This window comes from Phallusia mammillata, chromosome 4 (assembly GCF_965637545.1).
Source record: "Phallusia mammillata chromosome 4, kaPhaMamm4.hap1.1, whole genome shotgun sequence".
NCBI lineage: Eukaryota > Metazoa > Chordata > Ascidiacea > Phlebobranchia > Ascidiidae > Phallusia > Phallusia mammillata.
In genome coordinates this window covers 2282756-2309437 of record NC_137255.1, presented here as the reverse complement: position 1 = coordinate 2309437, position 26682 = coordinate 2282756, and the positions used below count along the sequence as shown (strand labels likewise).

The 26682-nt window shown below is 35.6% G+C and overlaps 2 protein-coding genes and 2 long non-coding RNA genes across 4 annotated transcripts; 2 read left to right on the top strand and 2 right to left on the bottom strand.

The window, feature by feature from the left end:
- The first annotated feature begins 877 nt into the window (after nt 1-877).
- Nucleotides 878-8028, top strand: LOC145222432 (kelch-like protein 12). The gene is made up of 12 exons (XM_080088552.1): nt 878-974; nt 1163-1286; nt 1347-1500; nt 1568-1782; nt 3068-3211; nt 4538-4616; nt 5373-5500; nt 5781-5967; nt 6229-6369; nt 6893-7054; nt 7217-7364; nt 7911-8028. Exons 1-12 carry the CDS (start codon nt 913-915, stop codon nt 8026-8028), a joined length of 1662 nt encoding a protein of 553 aa, XP_079944678.1. The 5' UTR covers nt 878-912.
- Nucleotides 8029-15919: 7891 nt separating this feature from the next.
- LOC145222431 (uncharacterized) lies at nt 15920-20030 on the bottom strand. The gene is made up of 5 exons (XR_013859333.1): nt 19989-20030; nt 17393-17573; nt 16878-16941; nt 16290-16445; nt 15920-16006 (listed from the first exon to the last, which is right to left on the bottom strand). It is a non-coding gene; the product is annotated as an uncharacterized LOC145222431 (long non-coding RNA).
- Nucleotides 20031-20157: 127 nt separating this feature from the next.
- On the bottom strand, nt 20158-22194 carry LOC145224293 (uncharacterized). The gene is made up of 3 exons (XR_013859605.1): nt 22124-22194; nt 20672-20847; nt 20158-20493 (listed from the first exon to the last, which is right to left on the bottom strand). It is a non-coding gene; the product is annotated as an uncharacterized LOC145224293 (long non-coding RNA).
- Nucleotides 22195-25150: 2956 nt separating this feature from the next.
- Nucleotides 25151-26666, top strand: LOC145222430 (receptor-interacting serine/threonine-protein kinase 1-like). Its single transcript, XM_080088550.1, has 4 exons — nt 25151-25171; nt 25228-25397; nt 25468-26375; nt 26542-26666. The coding sequence occupies exons 1-4, from the start codon at nt 25151-25153 to the stop codon at nt 26664-26666; spliced, it is 1224 nt and encodes a 407-aa protein (XP_079944676.1).
- Nucleotides 26667-26682: the final 16 nt, after the last annotated feature.

The window sequence follows — 26682 nt, the reverse complement described above, 5'->3', positions numbered from 1 at the left end:
GGCTCTGTCAATAGATGCAGTTTTTGTTAAGTACAGATTAAACAAGGTTAATCATAATGGGGATTGCAATTTATAAAGCTTGTTTGTTTCTCTGTCTTCTCTTCAGCAGTCAGGGTTGTTTTAAAGTACATTTTATTGCTTGTTGACCACAATATTAAGTCTTTTTTAAATTCAAAAGCACAAAAGTTTGTTTGAAAAAATAAAAACTTGTTTACAAAGAGATTTACAATGCACAGTCATTCCACAAACTACCAAACATCCATTTTTGACGCTGTGTGTAAAGTAATAACAGTGCGTTTTATCGCTCACTGTTTTAAGATAAATATTCGTTTTGCCACTTTCAATTAGAAATCAGAAATCTGGTTTATGGAGATAACTGTTTAAATTCCCGTTGTTTGTGAATTTTGTTTAGATTGACTTAAGCATTCTAATTAACTGGTATTGTCCTTATTTTGCTGGTGGAATCTGTGGTCAAAAGTAATGTTCGGCTAAATGCGTTTGGACCTTAACCTAGTATTCAGTAGTTTTGAATACATTTGGTCCAATATACCAAATCATTCGTTATGCCAACCACAATATTCGCTATACTTTTTACATGTAAACATTTAGCAATCAAACGTCGTTGTTAACTCGCTCAGTTTGCTACAAAAAGTTTTCCTATTACAAACATAGCTGTTACCTCAACAGAATAGTTGTGTTTTGTTGTTATTGCATGATTTGAAAAATTCCGAAGTTGAATGTTTGTAAATATGGCTGATTTGGTCAAATAAGTTTGGTTATTAAAATATTCTTTATCGGTGTTACTGCTAATGCTTGCATTATCTGGTTGGTACAAAATATATGTTAAGTGAAAACTTTTTTCTGTTTTATAGAAGTTAGGATTTGTTATGATCTGAAAACTAAACAAACACAATGGAAAAGTCTGATGGTGATGTCACAAACCACTATGCCTGGTTGGGAAAACTTATTGCAGAGTAAGTGTCTATTTATTTTGCTAGTTTAAAAAGTTTGCTCATAATAATGCATTTAACCATTTCAGTCTTGTGGGTGATTAGCTCTAGAAAATCAGATAAAGAAAAATTTAATGCAAAGTAGAAAATCTTTAAAAAAAACATTTTAAGCCGCATTTTTCCAAAACAACTTTGTTTTTGTTTCATTTCAGGGATCGAAATTCAGAGGAATCTACTTGTGATTTGGTGCTTGAGTCAGAAGGAAAAGAATTTCCAGTTCACAAAAATATTATGATGCTTGTTTCCAAGTATTTCAAAAAGATGTTCACTATTGAGGTAAATAACTCCTATGTGATAAACATAACTTAATTATAAAATGTGCTACTATTTTTGCAGATGAAAGAGAAATATGAAGGCATTGTCAAGATGTTACAGATACCACATGAGCGACTTGCAAATCTTATTGAGTTTATTTATTCTGGTAGAATTAAAATTACTGTAGAAAATGTGACAGACATCTTGGATGATGCAGAATACACTCAACTGGAAGGTTTGAAATAATTTGCTTAACCATTATTATATTTATGTATCTTTTTCATTTTATATATTTTTCATAGCCCTTAAAGAGAGTTGCAAAACAGCTCTTCTCAAACTTGTTTGTGCTGACAATTGCTTGAAACTTCGAGCTTATGCTCAGCAATACAATCTGGATGAAGTGTTTGTCAAAACAAACCAAGAAATTACAACTAGCTTTGCAGCAGTTGTTCGACATGATGATTTTGTGCAACTTGATGTTGATGATATGTCTGCTGTCATTAAGCTAAGAAACAAGGTATGCTACACTTCTTAGGTGTATTATAAGGGTAATCAAATCAGGGGCGTATCCAGAAATTTTCGGGGGGGGGGGTCCAAAAATTTTTTGGGGTAAATCCCTAATGACGTCATACGTCGTTCAAAACGACGCGTTATGCGGCAAAGCACTTTTTCCGAAATTGGCGGTTTCTCTACCCATCTAATTAACAGAAAGAACAGGTAATTTTAGCGAACGCTTGGTAGTTTTCTGTTCGCCGCTGCTATCTAGCTTACTCAGCCAAACTGCAGCTGCAAAATAAGCGTGACTGCCAGGTAATCAAAATCGTTGCTTAAAAAAACAGGGTCCAATTTCTAAAGATCTAAATCTCTTGCTGAAGCGGTAATCCTACTGTTAAGTTGCGCCAAGTCACGAATGCACTAAAGGTGGTAACTGCAGAAGGCATAAATTGTGCCTGGCAAGTAACAAATTACCCTAATAACATAACTCGATTTACATCGATCTAATGTTTTTGACAAACTATTACGTGTTTGACGGATCAAAGCAACACAACATTACACGCTTTTAACACTTTTACATTGTTTAAATGCAAAAACAGTTTGATATGTTGCATTTAGTGCAGTTACCACTTAGCAAGAAACTGTTACCAGCGTCCTAGCAGGAACGTAACTTTTCGATTGTTAGCGCATAAACCTCCTTATTAAACCCTTGTTACGCCACAATTGGCGATTAGATAACAAGCGAATACAAGAGATTGAAGGCTCGCGTCTTTGAGATAACGACTCCTTGTTATCACTCAGTGGTAAACGGAACGATTTTAGCCTATTTAATTTACGCACAACTGAAAAGGGGGGGTCCGGACCCCCAAACCCCCCCCCCTTGGATACGCCACTGAATCAAATGAATGATCATAGTATGACAGGCCAATTGAAGACTGGTTTGCATGAACGCTTCGGGGCTGATACCAGTTGTGAATTTGTGTTTATCTCAAATATATGATATGTTGCTTTCATTGGTGAACTTTTAAAGTCATTATGGCCTTGCCTTGATTGGTCGGGGGTCGTTTGTGCTTTCTTCTGGATTGTAGACTAGGTGATTGCCCCTTACTGTCATATCAAATGAAATAAATATGAATCAAAATGTTTGTTGATGCAAACAGTACTAAATTAATAAATTATATACTACACAAGCATAACATTTAATTTTAAATATTAATCAAATCTAATAAAAATAGAACAAGGCAGATGTTACACAACTGCAGGAAATAAATCACTTTTTTATGCTAGGTAATTCTATTTGTTTCCAGAGATGTGAGGAAGCTGTTTTTACTGGGATCGTACAATGGGTCAATCATAACCCTCTTCAACGTGAAGAATTGTTTGTTAATCTCTTTTTGAAACTTGATCCATCTTTAATGAGAACAGATTTTCTCAATAAAGCCTCGAAAGAGGTAGGATTCAAATTTAATATCAAAATGTTTGTGTTTTTATTGTTGGATTGGAAATTTTAGTATTTCATTGACCTGCTTACAACTAGTACAATCACATGTCGATGTCATGTTTTAAATTGGTTACCCAGTTTGAAACAACATTTTCCTTGTATGTAATCTGATTTGATTGAAAATATAATCAGTTACATTTTTCATTGTATCTCACAAAAATAGTCACTTAGGATATAGGTTGCATTGGTGCTAATTTAGGCCAACACTCTTGGCATGTTACACTTTTCTAAACATCATTAAGATATAAATTATAGACATTAACTTTCGACATTTTGATTAAAAAAGTTATTGAAATATGTAATATCATGTATATTTATTGAAATACATCTGTACTTCATCAACCGAACTTGAACCACAATATCAAGGTCAAAGCAAGTGATTAAATTGAATGTGTTTTCCCTGTTCTTTTTTCACCGATTTTTTGTAATTATATGACAATAATAATGCTAAAAGAATACGGAAAAGAACATTTAAAGTTAAGTTTATGCTTTGTGAAAAGTTTGTCTTTAAGAATATAAAAATAACCGCCACATAGATCTACCGTAAATCCACATAAACATGCATGTGGGGACCCATTCGTTTTTGCTTGCAAAAACAATCATGTATGTAGATAAAATTGGGTATAGTACAGTAAATTGGTAAATATTGTATAGAATATATAAAATGGAAGTATATCAGAAAGCCACTTTTCTAGTTTTTTTTTTTTAAAAACATGGCAATTGGGGAAAATGATTGACTTAAGATAGGGTCAATATAACCGGTTTCATAAATTTTACATGTTACATGTTTTACATGTCTTGCATTAGAGGTGATGTCAGTGTCTGGCTGTGTCCAGGCATCAAAAACATCAAACCTAATGAAGTAATATATTGGCTGCAGCCTACAGTGTACTTGCAATTGTAATCCCCATAACCACTTCCAATATGTGGTTTGGCATTTGATTTAAAAACTTGCCAAATCCCTATTTGTGGTTAGGTACTTGATTTTAAGACATGACATGGTTCTAATGCCGATAAATTTTTGGTCGCTTTTACACCACTGAGCTTGTTTTATCTCTCTGGTGGTGCGAGTTTGCAGCGCGCGATCTTGTTATCTCTGTTTTACATGTGTGTGCTTTGCATTTTGTCGCTTTAAAAGACATTCGTCTTGCAAGTTATGTCATTATCCTGATGAAGGCGTCTTGTATAGGACGTCGAAACGTCGATTGTTTACAATAAAAACTGCTGGATGAGCAATACTTGGTCATGACATGGTTATTATTAAGTTTCTTTGCAGAATTTGGTGAAGAACAACTTGGTTTGTTCCAACTTTCTTGTGCAAAACTTGTTACACGATCGGCGAGATCCACATACAGGTAAGAATCTTCGGTAATCACAATATTAACATGAAACATGTGGCACAAGCCAAATGTGTGATTTACATTTAAGCCATAATGTTTATGGGTCCCCTTCCCTGAAGGGGACACATATTGATTTTACTCAAATTGTTTGTTTTTTTTCTTTTTTTTTCTTCTTTTTTTTTCTCCCCCAAAGTTTGTCCGACTCGTTTTTCTATGAAATGTTTGATGGATTTCGATGAAATTTACTCAGATGGTTGATATAGTTATGTAGATGTGCATCCCACTTTGTTTTTGTTGATAACCCCAGTATTTACCCCGCTAGCCCCCTTTTACCCCAAAGTTTGTCCGACTCGTTTTGCCATCAAATGTTTAATGAATTTAGATGAAACTTACACAGATGGTAGGTATAGTTATGTAGATGTGCATCCCACTTTGTTTGTGTTGATAACCCCACTACTTACCCCGCTAGCCCCCTAAAATGTTTTTTTTCACCCAAAGTTTGTCCGATTTATAAAAAAATTCTGCAAGAGCCAAAGCAGATTTTGATTATAAAAAAACACACGAATTAAAGGCTTTTTTGACTTATTGACCTGGGTAAGAAAAATGGTTTTCAAATCCAAAATAAAAAATCTACTAACAAATCTGCTTTGGCTCTTTGCAGAATTAAGTTGAATTTGGGGCTGCTTTGGGGTATGGTGTTACAGTTACGGTCCAAAAAGCAAAATCATGCTTCTAACTCTGTGTGTTACAGTTTGTCAATTGATCATTTAGTGTCTGTATTTGTCACCGTGTCTGTTTTAATTTCCTGCACAGACAAACTTCTTATCATTGGTGGTGACAATTCTCCTAAGAGTTGTGTAGTTTATGATGTGATCACAAAGCAAGTCACTCAATTCCCAGTAAGTCCGACCAGATTTTGTGGAGACTACTTTTTCTTTTTGTGGAGGCAAAATGTGTTTAAAACAAAATTGTATTGGCAAAAATACATTATATTTTACTGACATGCATACAAATTTTATGATAAAATTCAGTTTATAATGCAGTTTCTCTGTTTTCCTTCTAGACTGCATTTATTTTAAAACCATGTGTTAAACCTAGTAAAATATTAACATAAAAGTACCAAGTATCCTGGTGCAAAATGGTAAATTGTTGCTGTCAGTTCTTTATTTACATTTGCAGCAATCAAACGACCCAAGAATGAAATCAACCTCAGTAAGAGTTGGTAGTAAAGTTTATGTGGTGGGAGGGTATGATGGTGGCCCAATCGAAACTTGTGAAATGATGGACATAATTGAACCAACAGCATGGATTTTGATGCCAGATATGTTAACAGCTCGTGGATATTGTTCATCATGTTATTTTGAAGGTAAATTTTATCATGACCCATTTGTGTCACATATAATTGAAGAACCAGAATTAAAAAGATTTAAGTAGGACTTGAAAGCCAACATAAGTAGTTCAACAGATTTGTAAATATTTTTTTAAATTTGTTATCTGATTTTTTTGAATATACATAACAGTATACAAAATAACTTTATTTACTTGTGTAAAATTATGTTTGGCTAGGGCTGAAACAGCTGACAGACAAAGATAAACATGTTTCTGTATAGTTTTGACACTTTTTCAGATCATATTTATGTCACTGGTGGTTACAGCAACCATGAAAGTTTGTCAAGTTGTGAAAAGCTTGACATCCACAACAACAAGTGGATGAGAATAAAGGATATGATACAGGCCAGAGATGAACATGGGACTGTTGTCTGCAATGGTAAATCATCCTTATTTGTAATATGGCATGTTTAAATGTTTTTGAAGAAATAATGCTTTTCAAATTTTTATTGTAGTCAGATTAGTTTTTATTGAGCGGTTTACTAGAAACAAATATGTCTTTGTTGAAAAAAGCAACTGGTGTTTTTGCCCTTTTCTATAATTGTTGTTTTAAACCGATTTTTTTAGTTGTAATACTTTTTATACACTGTCCACACACTGTATTAATGTTATGTTTTATTATACATAAATTTTGACCCCGACTATAAAAAATGTTTACCTTATTATCCACTTTATTGGTTATCCAATAAGCTTATATTGTACCTCCATACATAAATGTAAAATTTATATTTGGTCATATTTATTTGTTCTGGATTGAAACTATGCCTAACAATCAATGCTTAACCAAACAAAACTCTATTTCCCTATTAATATGTGTAGGTACCACAAATAAGCACAAGGCATTCCTTGCTTATATGTTGGTGTTACAACTGAGCACAAGCTAATATAGATATATATTGCAGGTTTTATTTATTGCATCGGAGGTTCTTATGATTGCAACAATCCATTATCTTCATGTGAATGTTATAATGTGAGGAGTGATGTATGGAATGAGATTGCACCTCTTAATCAAGCAAGTGAGGGTTTGACATGTGTTGTATTGGATGGAAACATCTATGCAATAGGTAATGCTTCCTAGTTTTATAAAGTGCTTCCTAGTTTTATAAAGTTTTTTTTTTGTTTTATTTGGTGTGCCTAATTCTTAATACAAGCTGCATGTCTGCTGTGATTTAAATTTTTGTGTTTCACTTATGCCTTGTATTTTTCTACATCAACTATTGTAACAGGTGGGCGTGGTGATAAGAGCCAATACCTGTCAAGTGTTGAACGATTTAATCCTGGAATTGGCAAATGGGAGAATATTGCACCGCTTCAACATGCTCGCTACTATTCATCTGCTTGTGTGGTTGGAAACAAGATCTTTGTTATTGGAGGGTAAGATTGAACAAAAACATGCTAAAAAATAAATGAGCTGTATTGTGTACACATTTTACAAACACACATAAACAACTTTTTATGATTTTTTGTATTCATTATTTACATTTAACAGCAATTGAAATTGAGCTACATACTTATACAATAATTAATGGTTTTTAACTGTTACTCTATTGACAGACTTTATGCAAGACATTTAAACAATGGCAGCTAGCTATGATTGAAGTAGGTTTTATGCTTTTTATTGTGGAGGTTTACTAAAAAAATTCATGTTGCACTGTCTAAAACACTAAATTGCGAAAAATATATAAGGATTAATTTGTTCTTCCTTAAAAAACAATGTTGGAGTAAAACATAACTGTATTGTTACAGTGTAAAACAATCTGTTTTATAAAACATTGTGCATTATGCTAAAACAAATATATATTATGAGCTGCCATTACTTTTTATGTAAGCAAACATAAAAGTGTAATTATAAATGTAAGTTTAGGAACGTTTCTGGTATATAAATATTTGCACATTGGTGTAAAGTGTAATTTTTTTCAGTTTAAATGGAGACAAAAAACTGAATTCAGTTGAAGTCTATGATCCAACTTCAAATGTTTGGACGATTGCTTTCAACACTAAAGAACCTGTTTACGAGGCAACTGTTGTTGCAATTTAAAGTTTAAACACAATTTATTTTAGTCCTTTGTTACACCACTGTATTATCATGTGACTTGTGTGTTTCTCTTCAATTTTTTTACAATCTGTAGCATTTATGAATAGCAATTTGTAGTTTTCTTATCTTTGTTTCTATATTTGGGTAATTATGCAGAAAATCACTATGTAATGTTTATTTTATCACCCCTCAATGAAAATGATGTATTTTCAGTTGTTGAAAATAAATAATTTTATGTTTATTTCTAAAATATCTGAAACTATTATTGACAAGTCCACTTCTGACATTTTAGTTTATTATGATAATATGCGTTTCGGTCAGGCTGACACGTTGTACTTATTACTACAGGAGTAGATTTTGCTTGGCTGTCTGAACTTAATCGAATGAAGGACACACCTATGGTAATTGTCGAAATGCGACCAAAGAAACACATTGAGACAAATATTTCTTGTGTGAAAGTTGGAACAAAACAAAAACTGTAATTGATGCAAAGCTACAGAGCATGCTTTTTTGTTGTGTTTTAAAAATGTTTAAGGTTTCTGAGTCATAGTTTAGTGCCACTGTTCCTCATAACTATTGTATTGCCTTTGACAATGAAATACATTTCTTCTTGTAAGCAAACAATATGAATTCTATTGCAGAGGATTTTACCAACTAGTTGATGATCAAGTTTTTTGGGGGTGCCGTTTGAAACTACAAGTCCATTAAGCCTTCGCATCGGACTTTAGATAATAGTATTATTTTAATTACAAAACCCTTAGCCAAAAAAATCACCCTAGGGAGCTCATGCAATGGCCCAGGCGAGCTTAGTGGGGGTGCAATTTTAGGCGTCATTGGGTTTTGTTTTACAAAAAAAACACCTATTAAACAATCAATACACATAAAAAAACTATAAGCTAACAATTATATGTATCTAAGTTTAATGGTGAAAATAACGGCCCAAATAGACGTTAAAAGCGACATGCTTTATTGTTCAAACGTTTCGGCAAATGCTCATGCCATCATCAGTGATATCTGATTAAACTTATGAACAGATCCGTATATAGTGTTCCCAAGTATATGTATCTAATCTAAAACACCAATATTAATTATAGACTTTATGTCCAGTTAATCAAAAAAGTGAGTGATTTTGACTATTTGGCACTAAGATTAAAGAAATAACTTCACTAATGTCGGAACAATTACATTATCTAATGGCACGATGTAAATTGTAAAGAATGTTTATTTGTTTTGGGAGTTCAATTATTTGTTAAAAAATCATGGTTTCAGTATTATTGTTCGCCATATTTAGTGATTTGCCCTTTTCACAATACAAGGTCAGTGTATCGCAGATTAGGGAATAGTGTTTTTTAATTACAAGCGCTCACCACAATTATCCGAAAAAGTCTGAAAAAAGGTAATTAGTCCGCAGAGGCTCCCAATTTTCCAACAGGGCTTACGGCAAGAATTTGCACAATGTGCGCCAAAATGTGCAGGTCGAAATGTGCGCACATTTTTCGAAAATGTGCAGGTGCCAAAATGTGCAGGTCAAAATGTGCAGGTGCCAAAATGTGCAGGTTAAAATATGCGCACATTTTTCGAAAATGTGCAGGTGCCAAAATGTGCAGGTCAAAATGTGCAGGTGCCAAAATGTGCAGGTCAAAATGTGCAGGTGCCAAAATGTGCAGGTCAAAATGTGCAGGTCAAAATGTGCAGGTAAAAATGTGCAGGTGCCAAAATGTGCAGGTCAAAATGTGTAGGTTAAAATGTGCAGGTCAAAATGTGCAGGTCAAAATGTGCAGGTCAAAATGTGCAGGTCAAAATGTGCAGGTCAAAATGTGCAGGTCAAAATGTGCAGGTGCCAAAATTTCTCCCTTTCATACTAAAAAAGTCTTTCTGTCCCTTTCACACAAACAATTTTTTGTCCCAATTACATAATTATTATGTATCTTTCCCTGCATTTTTATTTTAAATAGTGTTCTGTGCAAATCAATTAACTTATATAGGTATGTTATTTTTCTTGTTAAATGCAGTGGATTAAGTTTTTTAACTGAACAGAATATGACCCTTCAGGGCAAAAATAACTGGAAATACAATGTGGTTTCAAACAAATGCAGTGGTAAATAACTGATGCCTATATAAATGGTGAGAACTTATACTTTTGCATTGCACATCCATCATTTTTTTCATGACATCTCAGTATTATCCTTTTCTAAACCCGTTTTGTTACCATTGTACATATTTTTTACCAAAAATATAATACAGAATGCCCACAGCGGTCTCAAAAAAATATTTTCCCTATCCTAATATTCTTTCTGGCTGTTTCAGTCTCTTTATCTCTCTAATTGTTCACGCCAGATTTAGTTTGTTTATTTATTTGCAATCCCACATGAAACATACACCTTTTTCGTTCATAATGGCAATCATCTAGTTTCTGTACATTAGTCAGGAAACAATTACAAATTTTGCAAAAGCATCTAATGATATTTTGGTGTATTATGATATTCCTACAGTAGGTCTTTTTAGCCATCTGGTCCACACAATAGCAAGTCAGAAGCAATAACATGAATGTTTTAGCAAACTTAAAATTAGGGCATCACATCAAGTATTTGTGTGGGTTTCAAAACTAACCTAATTAAATACCCATATACCAAGTTATGTCATGTAAATGAGCCTCAAACAAATAAAAAATGTCAAACATTAAGTTGGGCAACTGTGTGGTTGTCCTTTTCTTTTTGAATGTTGTCATTTGAGTTTCTTCCAAAGACACATATATAGTCCTTTTGTCAATTGTGCAGTATAACCCAAAGGATGGAAAACTTTCTAATAATTCATTTGTTTCATTGAATAAAAATCACTGGACAGCTGGGTCTTTGACTTGGTTTTGAGTTTAATAACAGTATACTCATATGGTAGTCCAGCAACTTCTAGAATTTCACATATGTCTTTTTTGGAAACTCTGTGAGGATCAGTGTAACTTTTGCAATGCAGTAAAAATCTAGCTTGTTGGCTGGCCGTAAACATCCTGTCAGGCATTTACGCACTTTGTAAAAGTTGCAGTAACTCATAAAAGGATAAGCGAGACCTCCAGACTTTGGCTCCACTAAAGAAATCAGCTGGCCCTGTGGTCGCATGGTTGACAACATGCTGACAATTTTGATAACTTCCGTAAACTAGTTTTTTGCCTTGAAAAAACATATCCTCATAAATACTCTGTTGTGTCTAACTCTTTGTTACTTATCATAGCAATTTGACTTGTGTTTTCTGCACCAGTTTCCTTGGTGGTTATGATGTCTAGCAATTGTTTTGGTGCCTTGAATTTTTCTTCAAATAAACTTAATTTTTGATTCACAAAATTTACCCTTTGTTGACAGTTTAAAATGAGTAACTTTGGAAAAAAACATGATCTTTGTTCAAGCTTGACCTTTCGTCTGTCCAGAGTTCCTGGTCGAGGCCAAAGTCGTTGAACATCAGTTCAAAGATACAGCCAGTTAGGAAAGTTCTATTTTTACCAGACTTTAAATCAATTAGTAATAAACTTTATGCACCCTTTAATATGTTAGGTAAAATCACTTCAAAGCGTTTAAAGAAGTACTAAAAAGATAAAACGTACATTAAATACTCTCCAACAGCACAATCACAACCACGTAGTAACATTATACAGGGTAGATGCATAAATCTGACCATACAAGCCCAGCTTTGTCATTTGCTTGCTCTTAAAGCACCAAACTCAATGCAAGCATCCGACAAGCGTGTAGTGTTAATCAAGCGTGACGGAAACAATAGCTGGACTGTCATATGAGTATACTATTGTCTAATTGTAAAATCTATAGAAGCTGGGCAGGCTACAAGCTAACAGGCCTTAAATTAAAAACAATAAAGTCAAACCGATTGAGGTGACGATCGTGTACATATCTAGTCTGAAAAACAGTGTTTCCTATTTCCTGAATGCTAGATAATTTCACGCTTTGCCATATCTAACAAACACAACATGCATTTTTACAAGTTTCTCTTAAATCCGATTTTAATTTATAGGTCATAACTTATAACTAATATTTTTGGCACAATTTATGACCACAACAATAGTTTGACGTTAAATATCAATACTTCATTTGAGCGACTGCACATTTTGGCACCTGCACATTATGACTTACACATTTCGGCACCTGCACATTTTGACCTGCACATTTTGGCACCTGCACATTTTGACCTGCACATTTTGGCACCTGCACATTTTCAAAAATGTGCGCACATTTTGACCTGCACATTTGGCACCTGCACATTTTCAAAAAATGTGCGCACATTTTGACCTGCACATTTTGGCACCTGCACATTTTCGAAAAATGTGCGCACATTTCGACCTGCACATTTTCGAGCACATTGTGCAAAAAACGCTCGCATGCCCGTCTCCGGAAAGACTCCTGTCTTGTGTTCAATCCTACCGCAGGCTAGATTTTTTAACCCGTGCATTGCCAAATAGGAACGCTCGGCTGATTTGGTGTGGCGCATTTAATAGGCTTAGCGTACTATGAATTAATTTGATCAATTTTCGAGCCTTACTTTCCCCAAAAAATGGTTCAGTCGGGTTTCTGGCTTGTACTTAAGGGTTTGACAGCGAACCTGTGCAGCTCAGCAGATACAGCGCCAGCGCCGAATAGGATCATGTCGGGTTTTTAAAGCAAGCGAGATTTTTTATCCTTCGTCTTATAAATCGATACAGTATACTGAACAAAAAAGATGACTTGATTCAGTGTTATGCCTTCAATAGGCCTAGCGTATGAATTGAGACAAGTCCAGCCTACGACGGCATTTCACGCGTCCCGCAGCTGTGGTTTCATATTGTGTCGCACATGACTGCAAATACTTTCAATGAACTTAATTTACCAACAAGAAGAAAAAGTAACGCTTTTTTTCCACACTGAAAACTCACACGAATTTAATGTTGCAGCGTTGCTATGGAAACTATCCTGCAAATTCTCGAATACGGATGTGAATTTCAGTAGAGATAAATTAAGTCCGCTAGACGGCGCACCGAGCTAGCTTATTTCAGTTAATATAAATTACATCCGTTAACATCGGAGTCTTACACACAAAGCACACCGCCTCTTTAGACAAGGAATTAGGGGCGATCGCGATTAAAAGTTAAAGCAACTTCAAGCTGTTCTGGAATCGTAACAACGATTTTTGTCAAAGATCTGTAGGTCTTATGAGGCTTGTAGAATAAAAGGGTTTACATAACGTGCTTGTGTAGATTATTTAACTAAACAAAAAAGATTATCGTCGCAAAATCTCGTTGTGCAGTCGTGTATTTGCGAACTAATTTTACAGGTGGGAATTGGAAAAACGCTGCTTTATGCAATTAAAGCTGGCCTCCCTCAAAAAGTTTTGACAACCCTGATTTATGTAAAAACAAAGACTTTTGTGACATACCAAGCAACTTAGCCTGTTGGTAAACAACATTCTGACCATCTCTCAGTTTCAAAATATCAAAACAAACTCTCACCGTGAAGTAATCATCAGCGGGCATTAGTTTGATCTGCGCGTCACACCAAGCCACAAACTGATCCTGTGTGTTCGTTGTTGTTGTTGTTGGGACAAAACCATCGCGCTGTTGTTCTCAGCATTTCCACCCCGGCCACCAACTCTCTTCTTACCACGCACATGTCTACGGATTAAAACACACAAGTGCTTTTACGAATCGAAAAATAGCAAATATGCAAAGAAATCCGCTGGATGACGCAAGTGGTGCTCAAAGCTATGAAAGTTAAACAAGTATTAAAAAGGGACACTATTATATCCGAGTATTTCTGATGAACAAAACAGACAAGAAATGAACTAAGCGTGTAGTAAATAAAACTGTGATGTGTGGAGTCAACTTTCCCACCACTAAGTCTGTGTCCAAGTTAAAGTTGAGTCAAGCTTTAGATAATATCCGCACTATTTGTTAAGAATGGATGGCGCCAGTAGCTGAATAGTCTGAACATCGCAGTTTTGATGCTCGATGATCGACCAACAATTATTGCTGAACATCATATCAGTGATGAGTGGATTAAGCCCTTCATGGATCCTAAGCACTGTAGTGTTGCGATATCATAGAAGACGACGCAGTATTAACTGGAAAAATCAGACTCTGTGGTCCATTTAAACCAGGGGTGGGCAAACTTTTCAGTGCAAGGGCCGCATTCAAAAGTTTATAATCTTACCGGGCCGCATAGTATTTCACCAACGACCGCCAATTGCTTGCTTGTTGTTTTGTTTTAAAACAACTGATGCAAAGAATAAGGTTTGTATCATATGTATATACCATTTAAAGTCGCCTAAAATGCTCTGATTAACAATTTCTAACTTGTGCATAAATTTAGCTCAACGGAGCTAACTGTTTATGACGTCATAAACTGTATTGTGACGATTGCAGTGCCTGTTTTTTCGCATTGTTTGCACGTAATAAGCGGATAAAAAGCCTGGCACATATGGTTACTAGACTGCTAATCTTTTTTCCAGTCCCACGAAATCTGTTTTAGCAGTTTAAAAATCAAAATATTTGGCAAAATAGATTGCGGCCGCAGGTTGTGCACCCCTGCGCAAAATTATTACATAGTATATTTTCAGCTTTATGCAAATACGTTTGTTCATGACTGTACAAACGTTGGTTGAAACGCTACAATTGTAATTGTTTCAAAAAAAACAAGCGTTTGTTGCAACAAAGGCTGAACCACGTTTTTTTGTTAATAAAGTCCGAGTACCAACATTAAACAAAAAGTACTGCAACGACCTAAACATGATCCAAAGTGACCAAAGTTTGGGAGTCAACAGTGCAAAGTGGGCTGTTTTTGAAAACGTGAATCGCTTTTACTTTTATCGAACGAAGAAATTGTGTCAAGTGACGATTTGCATAATAACGTGGCAGAAACAACAGGCTAAAGCACGTGAAAAGTATCTGCGTTTAGTTCCAAAGTATCGAACGGGTACAGATACTGAATATGGCATTGGTATCGGCAAGTCGCACCCCCGGTATTTTTAAAACTCTGCGCCTGTGCTCATAGTACTATTCAGCGTTACTGGGAAACATTTGGCGGGCCGCATAAACTCCTTTGGCGGGCCGTAGCTTGCCCACCCCTGATTTAAACAATGAGACACCATTTTAAATTTGGCTATAAAAAGTTTATGTGGTGCCCCGTTTCCTTGATGCCCTGAGCACGTGCTTACTTTGTCTAATGGTTAATCCAGCCCTGATAGCAGTGACGAGCGAAGACAAACAAGGTTTACGAAAATCATTAAACGCTTTCTTCCCCTAATCAGGAAGTCACTGCATAAAAACTCACATGAATTTGATGTTGCAGCGTTACTATGGAAACTATCCTCTGCAAATTCTCGAACATTTCTTGTCGCTTTCATAAGTTGTGACGTAATCTCCGAACTCGCGCGAAAATGCGACGAAGTTTGGAACTGGAGAAAAAATACGGATATGAATTTGAGCAGAGATAAATTAAATCCGCTAGAGGACGCACCGAGCTAATTGTTACCATCGGGGTCTTGGGTTTAAGATTAGAAAGTTTCATACTGCAAGACATGGATGGCCAATATTTTATCCCCATGCGCCACACAAACACCGCATTTAGCACTGAAAACTATAAAGTAACGTACTAGGTGTCGGCAGATATAATTGATATATTGTGTGAACAGATGTAAGTTGTAATGAAAGGAATTTAATATTAAATACAAGACGTAGATGGTTCAATTTGTTGTCATTTTGCAAGGAAATATTTTTATTAGTTTTCTGTATTTGCCGATATAACTGCATCACTAATTGTTACGCTATGCATCAATATTGAGAACAAAAAGCGCTGATTTCTGTTCTGGTCAGGAAAATCAAACAGATGTCTGTTGTGCAAATTCAAATCAACAGTAAATAAACTCATACCTTTCCATCAGAGTCCATAAATGTTTGGTTAAACATAATTGTTGTTTTGCTGGAAGGTGTGACTTTCACAAACTGCCTCCGCTGCAAAGACAAAGAGATAAACTTTTTAAACACGATCGTTATTTCATACGTTTTCTGATTTTATGTCAACGCAATAACTTAGCAAATCTTAATCACTCCGTTTCTGAAGAAAAGCTTACATTATACTTTTTATTGTGTGCTTAATTTGTCTTAAAAAACTGCGTTTTCTTTCATGGGGCAAAACAAAATGGTTAGGAAAAAATGTGCCTTGTTTTGACTTTCAGCTTTGTCGCTCTATAGTCTATACAAACAACAGTCGCTTTGGTGGTCGATATTTAATCACCTGATTCAGCATTTGTGCCATTTTCTGTTTTCTGGCTTCCTCCATTCGATCTCGATGAGTGATAATAGCGGGGTTGGACGTTGTGGGCAGGCCGTGCTTCACTGCAGCGATTCCGCAAACTGGACGTTGCTGTTGTTGTTGTGTCACCCGCATGCGCTGTTTAGTGAGGATTTGGGTTCATTTTGTCCAAAATAGCACGGACTTAAACATACAAATGACTGGTCTATTACATCCCAACGCCCTAAACGTAAACAAATACTTGTTGTGACGTCACACACGCGTGACGTTGTGTTACGCTGTTATATCGAGCTTGTGTTCTGTAGCAATGGCGTCGTTTTTGTTGCTTACAAAATGTGGACAATTTGACAAGAATGTTGCAACATAATTCATATCGTACTGCAAGTGATGAGTATTTCACATGCTTTACAACTCAAAAAGGACAAATCAACGCTCTGTCATTTTTAATTTTCGAAATAGCAGTAGTCGGGTCTATACATGACATCGTATCGCTAGGTGGCACTAACAAGTCGTTATCATTTCTCTCATTTAGTGGCGGCAACTGAACAAGTAAAAAGTAAATCAACTTACATTAATTGTGGCCACCTTTCAAACTCTCTCAGCATCGTTGATGGAAGTTTCACATTTCTTCTTTCTGTAAATGTCATATTTGCGTTAAGTCACAGATTTTAAATCGTTTCCCTGTAATTAAATTCAACAAAACCTAGGCTGCATCGGGTCAATTACGTCATATATTAATATTTATGGGTTTCCAATGAACGGGATTGAAGTAACAGGGAGTTTAATTGCGTTTCTTAATATCTTGTGTAAAAAGATCGACGGTACCCGCTGTCGAACGGCAACTGCTTCGAAAACTAAAAACAAAAAAAATCTGTAAAATCTAAAAACGGCGTAAAAACTGTAGCGCAACAGACAGGTATGAAATTGTATGTTGCTGCAAAAATAGCTTGAAAATTTCCATATTTGCCTCTTTAAATTCGCAACGTGAATTGGTATTGGTAACTGTTAAATTGCCATTGTAGGCTACTTAACCATTATCTGTATTCGAGTTAAATCAGCAAACTCGCAACAGTTAGATTATTTACCTTGTGTTGAAACAACCAAGTCCCGCCTAAACCCGTTGCTCCACAGTGAGTTTGCACAAGTTTCAACATCAAACGAACCAGCAAAGGTTTTTATCGGCGCCCGATCGCTCGGCAAATATTGACGTCACTGCTGGCGTCCTCATTCTTCTCAAGACGCTCGCATGTATGCTGCCAGATAATGCTAATACAAACATTAACTGGTTAGCACAGAATGAGTAAATCTTCCTGCTTTTAATGCAAATAATTTGACCAACAACCAGCAACAAATTTAACAAAAAGTAAAAATAAACTGATTGTTAAAAAAGTTTTGTTGGTATTTTATTTACACAATAATCTACAATAGTCCTTTTACTTTGGGATTATCTATTGTTTATTACTTTAACCAGTTGGGGACTTGGAGTGGGGGTGCACAGCATATGGCTGTATGACAACATATGACCACAGAGGCAAACTTATGCGACTGCGAACATGTGTACTTAAGTATGTGTACTGGACGCTGAGACTCGAATAAAACTCTTTTGCTAGATACTGGCTTTTGAAACGGATTTGAATAAATTTTGTGGGCCTAGACAAAGATATTACCACCTCAGTAACCATATGCATCAGACTTTTTGTATATCTATTGTGTGCAAACAAGTAAAACAATATAGATATAGATCTTGATGTCACAAATGGTAAAGACAGGCAAACCATTAAGCTCAACCAAATGAATTTAAAATTTAATTTGTGGCACCAATTGCTAAGAAATTATAAGATAAATTGTAATTTTTAACATCAGTATTTTATGAACAAAACCAAGAACACACATATAAGGGCATGTGGTGCTGCTGGGCACAGCTAAAAAGTGGTACTCCCCTGGCTAAGAGGATCTGGTGGGAAAAATTAACACATACTAATACCTTAAATTGTGATTGGTATTTGAAAATGCTTCATTATGCACAATTTCAAAAAAAAAAACATATAAATATATTTCTTCACATATATATACTTAATCAAGTAAACACTAAAGTGCTACAGTAAAGTGTTCAAATCCCAGGCACATTTTGTTTACATCAACCTGTGGGTTGAGTGGGGGCCATATACCGCTTTTCTGGGGGCCACGAAGGCATTGGATAGACATTATAAAAAGTAAGTGTTTATCAGCAATAAGAAAATAAAAACATCTGAAAGTAATAAAACAGTCAAACCATTTGATTTAACTTATTTTGTTTTCCTTTATTACCATTACAATATAAAACACATGCTTTATTGCGTCACTATCTAGAAGATAATTTAATGCAAGTGCCAAAGTAATGCATGGGTTGTGTTGTAACAGGGTACTTTGAGCATAAAAACCGAGCAGACAAGCAAGTTTAGACTCATTCTTTTTGCACAAAGTGAGAGTTTGTTCTGGTGATTATAAAAAAAGAGAAAATTTGAGGTGGGATTTACAAGTTACATTTTCGTTCTAAAATGGGTTGCAGTAAAAAAATGGTTGAAAACCACTCGTTTACATGTTTAAAAGTTACACACCAAGCCTTTTTACATGAACATTTAAGCATATTCGACACGCTCAATCTTTACATGTTTCTCTCGCTTCCCAAACAGAAAAAGAGGCAAAGCGTATTGGAGAGGGGGTTCGACATGCTCATGGCACGAATATGCTTACAGGAATTTTTTTGTGAAAGAGTAGCTCAACTTGAAAACAATGCTTGTTAGTTAAGTTGTGCCAATATAACAGGCAAATGTTTAGTTAATTCAAAAAATGTTTTTGTGCATCAAGTGCACATTTAACAAACTGGTGGAAAGTTTAACAAATTATTCATTTGTGTACAGAACATACAAGAGACTCTAAGGAAACAAAATTTAACAGATTTGTACATTCATATAAAGGAATTTTATGGTCTGTATGTATGGTCTGAAAATATAATATAGTTCTATTATGTACTTTTTTGAAACCAGGACTTGTTACGAATTGACAGTAAAGTCAGAGTGATCTGTAGATTTTCAAAGTTTGTTCCAACTATTCCTGATGTGTTAACAGTTCACAATAAACCAATTTATACTTTTAGTATGTCTAAACTTCACACAAACAACTGCTGCAACCAAATTGATTTAGATTTTTTTGAAAACATAAACTAGCAGTCCAAAAAAATACTTGAAAACAACACTTATTCTGCCATATGTTTGCCATAACTTTACAGTGACCACAATACCAATTTTGCATGAAGCAGAAAATCTTGAATGCGTTTCGGTTTGGCAGCCATGTAGTTTTACGTTTTAGAAAGTTGAACGCGAGATGTCACTTAATGCGCATCAGTTTGACAATTCGATCCGCTCATGTAAAAAGGCTTACTGATTAAAAAAGCAAAGTACCAGTAAAATCAAGGTCACCACATACTGCTTTAAATACAATATATCCCTTTTTGAAATTATCAGTCACACAACAGGTTTTTATTTTACTTCTCCACCAGTGTATCAAATCTGAACTAAACAATGAGACTAAAACTTCCAAAAAAATATTGTCATTGGCTGTTGAAATAATAACAAATGCAGGAGTATGCTTGTGCACAAACTGCTGTATATTTCATTAAAAGCAATTGAGTTTGCCACCAACCTTTTTGCCAATCCCCAATCCTCCATGTAGCATATTCAACTTAACAGGCCCCCCAATCAAAGTTAGGAACCAACCTTATAAACTGTTGCTGTCAGGCATAATGTATGTAAAAATATTGCACTTCTGGTATTGTTTTAACTGATGATTCAAGATCCTATTTAGGTCCCTTTCATCAGGGCAATGGCAGCCTGATTAGAACATTGAAGTGTCCATTAAAACAATACATTTGCCAGAAAAGCATTATTTAGTTTAGGAACTAATTATCCATCCCAATAACATGTACTAAAATGTAGGGAGTATGTGAAAGTAAATGAAAGATCACCTGACAACAGGGAGTGTGTAGAGGTGAAGTGAAGGGAGGATAGTTCCATCCTGAAGCTGTAGAAGTTCAGTTTCTTTTTCTTGGGTGATTTTATTTGCTGAAGTTTCCAGACTGAGGCAATATTCCTTAATTTCAGCATCAGTCAAATGCTTGTTCATTTTCATCAGCAAATATACAGTGTATCTGGCATAAACAAAAATCAAAATTTATTGCATGAAAACCACAGTTTCTGCCAAGAAAGGAACCAACCCTGGAACACTATATACAGATCTCACAAGTTTAATGGTAAAAGCAAAAAAAGTGTAATGTTTTTTTACGTCTATTTGGGCCATTATTTTCACTATTAAACTTAGGAACCAACCTATTTGCCATTTGATTATCCCCAATCCTCCGTGAAGCAAATATAAGTTCATGCAAAATTCTCAGTTGTATTTGTGGCCACCCATAATAAGGTGTCAGATTATCGTCTGGCACTCCTCTGTCATTCGTCAAGTCAAGTTTGCTTTCCAACAATGTCCCTTGCAGAAGTAGATTTCACTGAAATGAATTATAGTAAATTTAAAACAGATGTAAACGATTATTGATATATGATTGTGTTGCGTAGCTGACATTACACTTATGAAGACGCTCAGTATAGGACGTCGAAATGTTGGGTCACTTGAACATAATGGTGCCAACAGCTCAACAGTGTGATAAAAATGTCAACCCAAACCAAAACTCTGTGTTGTTTTGTATGTTAACAATTAAAAAGCAATAAACATCATCTGAATGAGTTTTGTCACAATACTGTTGCATCTGGAAGTAAAAAAAAAATGTGGCATTTTATATGTTTAAATATTTACATGCTGTAAAATCTCACTTTCACATTCCAGGTGTTAACACTTCTACATTTTTAAACAATCAAAGATGGATTTCCCGAGGCTATAGAGGCAGATTGTAAAGTCCGACCTAACAAGCTGTGCTTTAAAACTCTCTTAGTTAAAAGCGCATGCATTTACATGTTACTGAATAATCAAATGATTTATTCAAATGGATTCTAAAATTTTGGCTCCAGGAGTTTTACAGGTTCAGCAATGTGTTTCTACAGTCAAACTTGGATACTATGCCACTCTTTGGGACCAAGAGAAAGTGGCATAGTAGCGAAGGTGGCATAATAGCGAGGGTACTTTTATTGTTGTTGTTTTTTTGACGTGACAATGTACTGTAATGCCACGTTGTGTTGCGCAATTATAATTTATTACAGTATACAGTATAATTTATTACAAAAATACGATAGATTGTGCCTAGAACAAACAAGATCTGTTAGTTTTGCTGTGAATCAAGTGCAGAACGGCGTTTACATAACCCGTTGCAAAGCCGTGAAACCTCTTAACATGACCACGTTTGTTTATTCAACAATTTGTTTTTCTTGTTTTCTTTGTTTTATCATGAGCTATAACCGAAAGTTGTCAGAAGACCCAATTTTTCAATCCATAACCAGACCATTAATACAGTAATACTATACTCTCATGTGTTATAGTATCAAGGGTAAGGGGTGGCATAGTAAATATATTTTCTATTGAATTTAGTTGGTGACGATCAAAATTGGTATAGTAGCGAGGGTGGCATAATCGCAAGGTGGCATAGTATCGGAGTTTGACTGTATTAAAAAGAGAGCTGCTATTCATTGAGTGAGGTTAAATTGATTTCACTCAGAAAAGATACTGTACAAAATGCTTACTCCTGAACGTATTAAACGGTTACAAAATGCAAAAACGCAAAGTTGTTACCCAACGATATTTACACTGAAAGATAAGTTTGTAGCATTTCTCACCTTGTTATTATTTGTGCATAAATAATGCTGCGACGAATATGGATGGCATTTTATATGAAGACTTAGGGGTTTGAGATATTCCTCGGTTTAGAAAAACTCTTACATCAGCATCAGCAATTGTCAAACGACTGTGTTATCGGACTTTTAAAATAAACAACACAAATGTCCTTAACTTGTGCTTTAGTAATCATTAAAAGTCTTTTGTGGTTTGTGCAAAAATAACATACAAACGAAAAATTCAAGTTTTAGTTTTAGCATGAGCATCACGGCACAGAAACTTTGACGCCACCGGTGACGGGCATAGGATTGCAAAATTGGTTATTTGTGGCAGCGGCAGGTCCCTCGCATTTAATACGTTTATATGTTTATATATAAAGTTACTACTTTCACACAAAACAACTTATCAGCATGAATTAAAAGCTATTTGATGACTTTTTTGCATCTTCAAGCTAACAATACTCTGTTAAAAAGACCTGATCCTGTAAACCAGGGGTGTCCAACCTTTTCGGCCAAAGGGCCAAATGCGGTTGACGAATGATTGCGCGGGCCACTTGAGTGTTACTGCTAATTTGGAATCTTAGAAATAGCTGTCTTATAATTTCTAATTAAAATCTTCACACCGAAATTCTATTCTTAGAAATGTGTATTATCCTCGTTTACAGTTATAAGAACAATAAACACACCAAGCTATAGTTAAGTCAACAAAGTTTTTTCCACATGTCGACATTTCAATGTGAAGTTTGGCCCTGTTTTTCTCTCACAAGTTTGGCAATATTCGGTGAAATGTGCGATGGAGCAATGCGCAGCGATGTTTCCATATGGCTGTCAGAAATCACTGATCTTACAGGGGATTTAATGTCACATGTCAACCTTTCTTGGAAAGTTCTGTTTGCGTTACTTACTTTTTGTTTCCTGTTTGGCATAATATATATCACTACAGAGTGCGGAAGATGTTTTACTGCTAAATGCGTTTTGCGCGAGTCTCTGATACCCGATCTCAACGAACCAAGAAACATTACTGACTGACTCTTGAAGTACAAGTCAAATTGTGGCGTAACAATGTAGAAATTGTGATGTATAACAATGCGCATTGTGACGCAATAAAATTAGCTGGAACAGTTGTGTATTACTACTCTATTAACAAAGAAACAAAGCAAACAATAAATGCCAACTTTTAGGAATGAAAGTTCGCCATAAATTACGTAGGCGATTAAGTTGACAATATGAGTCATTTCAAAAAATACTACGCGGGCCACTCAAAACCTTCCGGCGGGCCATATGTGGCCCGCGGGCCACGGGTTGGACACCCCTGCTGTAAACCTTTTTGTTTGGTAACCTGTTTAGAAACAAAACTGCGCATTTTATCTCTGTGATAGTTATGCCATTTTGTCATAATGGGGCTGTTAGGGTTTGTAACATGTAACAATATGCGCCTAAGATATTTAATTGCTCATCCAGATATGGTTCGGCAACTTAGCTTCAACATTTTAAACAAAATACACAAACGAGGACAAACAAGTACAACGTAACCGTTTAACAGGGTACAAGTCTACAACTAATCACATAAAAGTCGGCCAGTACAAGCGTGTGCCCTGTTAGTGCGTCTTCTCGGTTTTCGTGTTTACCTTGGATTAGCAAACACGAATATAAGCTATACTCAAAACAACAACGCGTTATTGTAATTGCAGCCCTGATTAAAACAAAAAACGAGCAAATGGGAACAAAATGTAATGGAATTAATCAAACTTTGTGTTGCATGACTAGTCTGTGCTGTCTTGCATACTAAATACAATTGTACCAGTTGTGCGGTGTTTTAATCTTGCCAGAAACAACAAAGTTTTTTTTTTCTCCACGGGATTCGAACCCAGGACACTCCCGTGGACGAATCCCGATCAGTTTTTTATCTCTGTATATGGGTCAGGCGCGCAAGACCATTAGACCAAAAAATCGCTTATTCCATGCCACACTTTCTGTTTTAAGCGGCTAATCCTACCGCATGAGCACTAGCACGGAACGCTATCTGTAGTATTTACATATCTGATGTTAATTCGTTACCCTCTGTCGTTTTGCTGCATTTTCGAACAGACAAAGTTAGTGGTACACCACTACATGTGATGTATGCGTTACTACGTGTGGGTTGTGTGGGTTATCTTGGGTGTTTCAGGTTCTTGGCAACGCAAATGAACAGTACATAATTTATGCCTATTGGTACATAATAAAAAATAATTCGATGCAAGTGCCACTGCACCTCGAGTTTATTCTGGTGATTATCAAAGAAGTATGGAAATATTTTAAAAAGGGGTCGAAAGTTATATTTGGTAGCTAAAAAGGGTTGAAAAAGGTTAAAAAATGAAAAAGGCTAAATCTCACTGCCTGCGACGGTTGTAACTTACTTTACAACACGCGCAAAAACGAATTATTCCCGCCCTTTTTGGGATGCCGGTTAATCATTGATCGACTCTTAGTAACTTTATTCGCCGTTGAGGAACTACCACGTGTCATTTGTAAGATTGTGTACGTGATGAAAAATGTGATGTACTTCACACAGCATTATTTTTCACATGCTACCTCTGTGAAAGTATAATGGTCCGTAGTATTTAGACAAGTGATGGAAGTTGGCCGAAACATTTCGACTAAATATGGTTTGGCCTGAACTTTTTTGAAACCAGGGCAAAACCAAACTTTTAAATTGTGTAAAATCAATACCTAACCTTTTAAAATCGTCAAGTTAAATATTGTGCTTTGACTAATTGTTTCTAGAGCATATATAGCTGCGTATTTTTTCTGTAACGTCTAACACCTCCTTGTCTTATTTTTACTTTACTATACCTATAGGTAAACCAAAATGATCAAAACAAAAGATTAGGCGTTGAGTAAAAAGATTAGGTGGTGAGTTTATGTTTGCTTGATAACATTTACCCTAAAATTATGTTATGTACACAATTGAGTTCTAAAATAAAAATCGTTTATAAACAGGTTTTTTATAGATGTTTTAGCATAACCATACAGTCCAGTTCTGCATGAACCATGCCTGACACTTCACACACAGTAAGTCAATATACTTTTTTATTATTATTTCATTAATTTAAACTGTTTGGATTTAGTTGCAGGATTATGAAGCCAACGAAATTCTGTGTGATGTTAAACTGGCAGAGGCGGGCAGGGGTGGTTTTGGAAAAGTTATCATTGGAAAGCATCAACATTCTGGATTTGTTGCAGTTAAATGTTTTTCTGTAAATGGTGGTGAACCAGAACAAAAGGCAATAAAAAAAATGTAAGTCAGTCACACCTAGTATATTGTATACATACATTTATTTGTATATAAACTGTTTCCATTACTTTAGGGTTCATCATGAATATGACATGTTGCTTCGATCTCGTCATGAAAACATTGCCGATGTTTTTGGACTTACAAAATGGCGTGGAGCCATGGGGATCGTAATGAGATATTATGAGGCTGGCAATCTAAGAGTTCTACTTTTGAGCAACTACATTCCACTGGGATGGTCCCTGCGACTTCGACTGGCACAAGAAATATCAGATGGGATAACATATATTCACAATTGTGGAATAGACAAACGCTTAATCCATGGAGATATGAAACCAGAAAACATTCTTCTCACAGTGAATTTACATGCAAGGATTACAGACTTTGGTTGTGCCAAATTGGCCAGTTTTACTGGATCAACTACAGACCAAGATTATAATCCACAAGCAAAACAAACACTAACATTGCACTATGCAGCCCCAGAAAAGATTATTCGCAATGTTAGACCCAAAAAGGAACAAGATGTGTTTAGCTGTGGTATGATTTTCCACATGCTGATATTTCGTATTATTCCATATCTATCCGAATACACTTCCCAGGACTTCCGGCAGATGTTGATTGGCGGAGGGAGGCCTGATTCTGAGGAAATACAGGAATTAAAGGACATGTGCAGTGACAATGACAAAGATATAATTCATGTGATGGAGAAAGTGATGACCAGATGCTGGGAACAGGATCCCACCCAACGTCCCAACATGCTGGAAGTTCGAGATGAATTCCAACAACATCTTGCCAAACAAGACCCAGCAGTAATTTCACGACAGGTGGCTGATGCTGTCGAGGAAATGGATATTGATCATCCTGCTGCTGAACACAATCCAACTGTTCCACTTTGTAAGTTCAATCCTACCACTGGAGAGTTTCACAGTGAAACCATCCAACCTCAAAATGAGCAAAATCCTTCTCCTGGTTCACAACTCCAAAGTAAGTGCAATATGGAAATGTGAAACTACATTCCGATAAAAATACTTTTAACATATTTGTTCTGCATGTGCCAACTCTACCCTGCAGTTTATAAGCACAGGATATTGTAAAGCTAATTTAGTGTTACGGCTTACAATAAACATTGAAATATATTTATCTTGTGCAGGTAATGAAAGCATTCAACAACCTGGAGAAAATGCACGTGAACCTTCACAACAACACAGTAAGTTCCAGTACGATGTAAATGATAGAAACATTTTAATTATACTTCGACTCATGTACAGCAATTAAAAAAAACTCACAACCT

Excerpts from the sequence above, each read along its gene's own strand:
- LOC145222432 (XM_080088552.1), top strand. The coding sequence starts at position 913 with ATGGAAAAGTCTGATGGTGATGTCACAAACCACTATGCCTGGTTGGGA. Across the intron at positions 5,501-5,780 it reads AGCAAGTCACTCAATTCCCA|CAATCAAACGACCCAAGAAT; the intron begins GTAAGTCCGACC and ends TTACATTTGCAG. Across the intron at positions 7,365-7,910 it reads AAGATCTTTGTTATTGGAGG|TTTAAATGGAGACAAAAAAC; the intron begins GTAAGATTGAAC and ends AATTTTTTTCAG.
- LOC145222430 (XM_080088550.1), top strand. The coding sequence starts at position 25,151 with ATGCCTGACACTTCACACACA. Across the intron at positions 25,172-25,227 it reads TGCCTGACACTTCACACACA|TTGCAGGATTATGAAGCCAA; the intron begins GTAAGTCAATAT and ends GTTTGGATTTAG. Across the intron at positions 25,398-25,467 it reads CAAAAGGCAATAAAAAAAAT|GGTTCATCATGAATATGACA; the intron begins GTAAGTCAGTCA and ends CCATTACTTTAG.